Consider the following 6,473-nt stretch of genomic DNA (forward strand, 5'->3'; position numbering starts at 1 on the left):
TTCCAGTTCTTTGGGGGCTTCCAAAATGAAAAGTTTCTAAATACTTATATTAGTAAGTTGTACATATTAATTTGAATTTGAAAATCTAACTTTTTACTAGTATTCTAATAAATTATGAGAAATAATTAGATGACAAGGATTTAAAATTGAAAAAAAAAATCTCTCTTAATTTTAGCAAATGAAGAAATTAATAGAAATAATATTTTTAAAATATCAGACAAGTAAAAGCAAAAGCAGGAGCGAGTACTTGAGTATGCTTCATTCAAGTTATTTCAATTGTGTTTTTTATTTTCTAAATATGTTCATTTTAAAAACCTTTTCAAAATCTAATAGCATTAGAAGTGGAGTGGCGAACACCACTGAAGACAAGCTGTGACGAACATTAAAACCGCCAAAGTTGATTTATTCATGTTAGAGCTTTTGTCTTCATAATTTTACATTCCCTCAGACCACAACCCAACTACGATTTCCACATAAAGTTGGTAAGCCTTATTAGCGGCACCTACTAAGCCACTACTACCCTACATTTACAACCACCTCCTTATTCACCAATTTACAGGATAGGTAGTAGTAGCAACATGACCAGTGCAAAAACTACAACACAGTTGTCTCCATCTCTTTTAGCCAACATGAACCCGCATTGAAGGCGGATCAGCCACAGCCCGCCATTCATGCATCGGCTCGGCCAAGCTCCCGCTCCTCTCGTTGCTGCCGACCACCAGGTCCCTGGAAGAAGAACTCCTCCTGTTGGCTCCTGAATATTTGCTCCACTTCTCTTGCTGGTAACCCAAATCCCAACTCCATTGCTTCCCTCTCCAGTAGACTCACTACATTGTTCCTCCCTGACCAATAAAAATGAGTCAATCAGAAATTCTGATTACGCTTTCTATTTATTTCTGTCTCTACACTAGAAAGTAAAAATAATTTGCACAATTCGGTTACTTATTTGGCAATTATAAGTTGCAAGACAAGCTTTGATCGACAAGCTAATAAGAATGCTAACCAATTATAACTTGTGAACTATACTTTTGGTAAGCTAACAAAGATGTAACCAACCCCACTATAATAAGTTGAACTACCCCATTGATTGTAGATGAGACAGTTTGACTTGTGATAGCAAGTTGATTACCATTTAAAATGTTTGCAAAGTGATCCGATTAGTTAAATATAAAGAAACTTCATGTGTTACCTTACCCTGTAAAGGAGATTTAATCTAATGGTAAGACTAGTTACAGCGCACATAAGTTGCTAGTTATCGAGAATTATTGTCACGGCAAGTGACTACTATGTTGGTAACGCACCGAGTTAAAGTACTCTTATTCATAAAATCACCTGCAAGAGGGACAACTTCATTGTCGCGGGCGTTGACGTTGAAGCAAAAGATTTGCAAGTTCTGATTGGTGGAAGCTACTGCGGCGAACGGATGGCCAGCAGGGATGATCAGTACCATCCCACGTCTCAACCTCGAACGCACCTTTTGGTAACCTAAGCCAATTCTCGTTTCCCTTCCCCTTTCGCTTCCTTGGCGTTGGCGTCTACCCGACTTGGACGCCAAGTGAGGGCATGCCATCTCAAAGTAACCTTCACCATCAACCACCACTGCTATCTTTGTTGCCCTTGAGCTGTATATTGGACCTAACATGCCACCCTTAGTATACCAATCGAACAAGCAAAGGAAGGAGGTCAGATTGCATGCCACATAATAATCAACAATATAACTGAAAAGAGTTTAATCTCCATGAAGTAACAGTCAAAAGAATCCAATTAGTAAATCTAAAATATAAAATTTGACTTATGACAGTAACATAAGTATTTTATGTGATCAAGTATCTTAAAATGTACGGTATAGAATCCTCACCCTAATTTATGTGAACTTATTCAAGTGACACAGAAAAAAGAGAATGAGTTTTGAAATTGTGGTGTAAAATGAGGCACATATATTTTGTGTGGCTATAATTCATTGCATAAAGGTAAATTATTTCATATATGTTTCCAAATATCGAAGGACCCGATTTTTTTGACGGACTAAAAAAGGAAATAGGCTCACAAACAGAGGGAGTTTCTTTTTGGAGTGGACTGATAGGTAAAAACAGTGTATAGATTAAATCCTAAAATCCTACACGAAGTTATGTCCAAATAGTGTGAAAATACACATCACAAGCAAACTTCTATAACACACACAATTCTGGTGAGAACTACAACTAATCTAATAAAACACACATTAACTAGTAACCTAGTAAAACCTATAACTAATGTAATATATACCTCCCTCCATGGCTCTATCCCTCTATTACTCCACTTGTTGTAGAGAACAAATTTTCAAAAGATCTGCTTTTTTCTGAAAACCTCATGTCCAATCATCACATAAATTGGGATCCCTCTGTCTCTATTAGTACTTGTTTTAGAGAATAGGTACTCAAAAAATTATTTTTTAACTTCGTGCCCAATTATCACATAAATTGGGACGGGGAGTCCAGGGAGTGTACATATGAAAGAAGGATGGTAAAAGCCATTAAGACTAATTAAATCCACTAATGTATATTGGCTCACCTCAGTGATGTTACCGAAAGAAAGAGAAATATCGAGGTCCTCTAGCTGCCTGTAGTGGCTTTCATCCACTTCATGGAATTGTCCATACTGGTTGGATTGCGACGGCCGTTGCTTGAAAATGTTGACTGAGCCCTTTGATTCTCCACCAAAAGGCCAAATTCCACCTTCTTCGTGCTGGCTCATTTGCCTGATTTGCTCTTCTGAAGCTCTTATAATCACTCCTTCCCTCTCCTGCCCGAACAGCCTCTGTAGTCTATCCCCCCTAGTCTGTATCAACAAATATTACTATCAAATACTTGATAAATAGTTGAAACATACCAAAAACTACTATTCTTTGTCCCAATTTATGTGGTACTTCTCATTTTGCTAGAAGATTTTAAAATGTACAACTAGTACTTTCCGTATAATTTTTTAAATGACTTATAGTACTTCTCGTATAATTTTTTAAACGACTTAGGAGTACTTCCAACTATAATTTTTTAATTGAGTTAATCTAATCCAATTTAGATTTTAGATTCAAAGAATATCAGGACATGAAAGTCGCCACATAAATTGTAAGTGGAGGAATATTGTGAAATTTGAGGGAGTATATATCTGAATGACAAACTCACATTGAGTGCAGCTTCAAGTATTTCAGAGCTAAAGGCACCGTAAAAAGATTCTGGATTTTCTCGCCCACCTGGTCCAAAGAAGTGCTACATCAAACAAATCGACATTATTTACTGCCTCTAGTGAAAGAACCAAATATGGACTTTTTGAGCACTCAATATAGATGAGGCATTGAAGATTTATCTGAAAGACTTACCTCAAATTGGCCAGGTGTGTAGACTGAGCGGAGAAGCTTGGCTATGAAAAGATTTTCATTATTGTCCCTGTTGATCAAGTAAGCAGTAGTTCCAGCATAAACCCTGATTACATCCCCAGGCCGAATATTGAAGCTGTTCCTCTTGCCCCTACGCACCAAGTTCAAGGTTCCTCTCCCTACACCATATAATTAGTAATATACTCTTATTAGTCTTGCGTGCAGGGCAAAGCTATACATTTTTACTGAATTGTTATAGGTTCGGTTAGACCTAATAAGGTAATTTGGTCAAAACCAAGAAGTTAAGTTGGCCAAAACTCTGGATCCACTTAATATTTACTCCCCAAACACTTCTGTAAAAGAAGTCATTATTACATATTTTTCATCATAAATATTTTAAGAAGTATATTTGTATTAACTTGTGGTGCTACAGAAAGAAGTTCAGTATCTTTCTCGGCCTATTCTCTTCCACTCTTTTTTTTTTTCACACTCTGGACTTTTTCCTCTGCTTTTCGTTCCTTTCTTATATCTCTCGCAATAAAATTTCTTTTTGCGGCCTAAAAATAAAAGAAATTGTGAGGGTCCATTATTTGGAGCCAATCACTAAAATTGTCCCTAACTCCTCATCACAATAGATAATATTTTACTAGAAGACCTACGAACAAATCGCTAAAGTGAAAAATGTGACATAAATTGAGACAGTGACAGAAAAGAATAATAAGTTAATTTGGTCAAAACTCTGGTCCACTCAATATGTATAATCATTTATGACAATTAGCTGCCTTATCTAAGATTTAGATATACTCAAAATTCTGAATTCTGGATGTAGAGCTAGCCTGTGGATGCACAAATATTGACCCAGCATAAAAGACGTTCGACTAGATGTCTATTCATTACGGAATAGATTCAACCCAAATTAGTGCAAAAAATTTACCAATCTATATATTTTGACCGGTCAGAGCTGATTATCTACTGCATTTTTAAAATTACTAAATTAGAACTACACAGAGAGTTAGTTGTTGTATTAAACTGTTAATGAAATTATACCTTGAGCAACAAACAAGACAGTGTCAGCATCCCAATGGTTAGGGACAACAAAGGTCTGTGGATTTGCTTCAAGAATTGCGAAACGGTAATTCTCAATGCCCTTAAATAGCTTAGACCTCTCAGTGAACTTTGGAAGAACTCGAACCCTGCCATGTTGTGTCTTGATTCCAGTAATAAAATGCTGGTCCTCAAATACAAAAGGATTATTTTCCTTCTCTTGTTCTCCATATTCTTCTTCCTCCTCCTCTCTTCCTCTATAGGGAAGAAAAGACGAAGGTTCTTCTTCTTCGTCACGTTGTTTCTCACTGTGATATTTGTCACACATTTCATAACATTCTTTCCTTTGATGCTCACCAATTTGCTGTAAGGCCTTGCACTGGTGCTTGCATCGCTTTAGGTCCGAGTCTATCGTACCCAAAGCTAAGGTTACAACCACAAGAAAGAGTAAACAAAATAGACAAGGTCTTGCTTTCATCATCTTTTGTAGTAAGCAAAATTAAACACAAATTTTTTCTTTTCTTTGACGGATGAATGATGAGGGAAAAATGAAGAGGGACTATACATATAGTGTAGTGTTGGAGGTGAAGATAGAGATGAGAGTTTGATAGAAAGACATGCATGAAGACGGGTGTCAAAGGGTAACAACTTACGTGGTCGTAGAAGAGAGATTGGTTGCCGCGTAACGCAAAAAGAGAACAAAGGTGAAGTAACAAAGTTGTACATGTTTTGCATGTCCATTCGATTCTGCAACGTGGTGTAAGTATCTTGGAAGAGATTTAAGTTACAACCATCGTCTTAATTTACAATCTCTCTTTGTAAGTGAGCCCGGAAAAGAATGATATTTGTGTTATGAAATAATAATAAAAGTACAAGATAACAAGAGATATAGCCAAAGAAGCTGGAGGAGAGAGATACTTTATTGCTCTTTCAAATTAATGTAAAAATGAACTGATTTGACTTTCTATTTATAAAGAAAAAGAAGTTGCTGCAAGGCTTTTCAAGAAGCTGCTGCGAGGCTTTTCAAAGCTTCGGCAATTTTTTGCTTCGAGCTACTATGCCCCATGCAACCGCTTAATTGTAAACTTATACAGTTGACTGTATATTTGAATAGACATCCACAATACGGTGTATTTATAACACTCCTTGGATGTTCATTAATAGATTTGTGCCTCGTTAAAATCCTACTAGGAAAAACCCAGTGAAAAAATTCCTAGTGAAGTAAAAAGAGTACATATGTCTAGTAATACGCATTGCTAGCTGCCTCATTAAAAATCTTACCAGGAAAACAAATGAGACAAAACCTTGGTTAAGGGCACAATGCGTATTTTACTCCCCCTGATTAAAGCAACACATAATTCTTGAAGATGATGTACTTCGGTTTTGTATACCAACTTATCATGTCTTGAGGTTGGCAAAGCCTTTGTGATCAGATCTGGTAAATGACCATTTGACGAACTGCTTTATCATCTACATCTTTATTCCTTAGATAGAGTTGTATCATCGGCATATGGTATTGTTGCAGTCACGCCAAGTACATTCTTGATTTGCTTTATAAACTGCTGTTATCTTTATATGATTTGACTGTCAGCAAAATAACATGGTATGACAATCCTTCATGGAAATAGATAACATATCTGGATCAAACTCTTATGTCGATCATATGAATGGCCTGTATATCCAAAACGCTTGACAATATTTAATAGGATAAATACATTCATGTTAGGGCTTTCATTTTGAATATGCAATTGACCTTATATCAATATCTCTATGTAGGAGAGAAATTATGTCATGCCCATGGTTAAAGCAAGATAAATAAAAGCATCAATTGCATAAATATATGTTACTTCAGGACCAATATAATATTCTCATTTCAACTTCTTTTAGCAGATAATCTACTGCTTTTGAAACTCTTCAAGAGCTCCAATAATATTCAAGCCATCAACTTGCATAATAATATGAAAGGTTCTGATTATCATAAAGGGACAAGGGTAAATAGGATCATCTTTGTCCCCTTCTTCAATGAATATTCACTAAGGTGATTAAATCACATTCACCTTACTTGATTTAATCCATG

General features: G+C 36.1%; 1 protein-coding gene across 1 annotated transcript; it reads right to left on the reverse strand.

Moving 5' to 3' along the window:
• Positions 1-373: 373 nt before the first annotated feature.
• On the reverse strand, positions 374-4,940 carry LOC132051879 (vicilin Cor a 11.0101-like). Its single transcript, XM_059443134.1, has 6 exons — positions 4,400-4,940; positions 3,356-3,531; positions 3,162-3,245; positions 2,551-2,817; positions 1,333-1,648; positions 374-842 (listed from the first exon to the last, which is right to left on the reverse strand). The coding sequence occupies exons 1-6, from the start codon at positions 4,875-4,877 to the stop codon at positions 670-672; spliced, it is 1,494 nt and encodes a 497-aa protein (XP_059299117.1). The 5' UTR covers positions 4,878-4,940; the 3' UTR covers positions 374-669.
• Positions 4,941-6,473: the final 1,533 nt, after the last annotated feature.

This window comes from Lycium ferocissimum, chromosome 1 (assembly GCF_029784015.1).
Source record: "Lycium ferocissimum isolate CSIRO_LF1 chromosome 1, AGI_CSIRO_Lferr_CH_V1, whole genome shotgun sequence".
Taxonomy (NCBI): domain Eukaryota; kingdom Viridiplantae; phylum Streptophyta; class Magnoliopsida; order Solanales; family Solanaceae; genus Lycium; species Lycium ferocissimum.

Coding starts and splice junctions, on each gene's coding strand:
- LOC132051879 (XM_059443134.1), bottom strand. CDS start 4,877: ATGATGAAAGCAAGACCTTGTCTATTTTGTTTACTCTTTCTTGTGGTT. Junction 3,532..4,399: donor TGTCTTGTTTGTTGCTCAAG/GTATAATTTCAT, acceptor TATATGGTGTAG/GGAGAGGAACCTTGAACTTG. Junction 843..1,332: donor TGAAGTTGTCCCTCTTGCAG/GTGATTTTATGA, acceptor TTTATTGGTCAG/GGAGGAACAATGTAGTGAGT.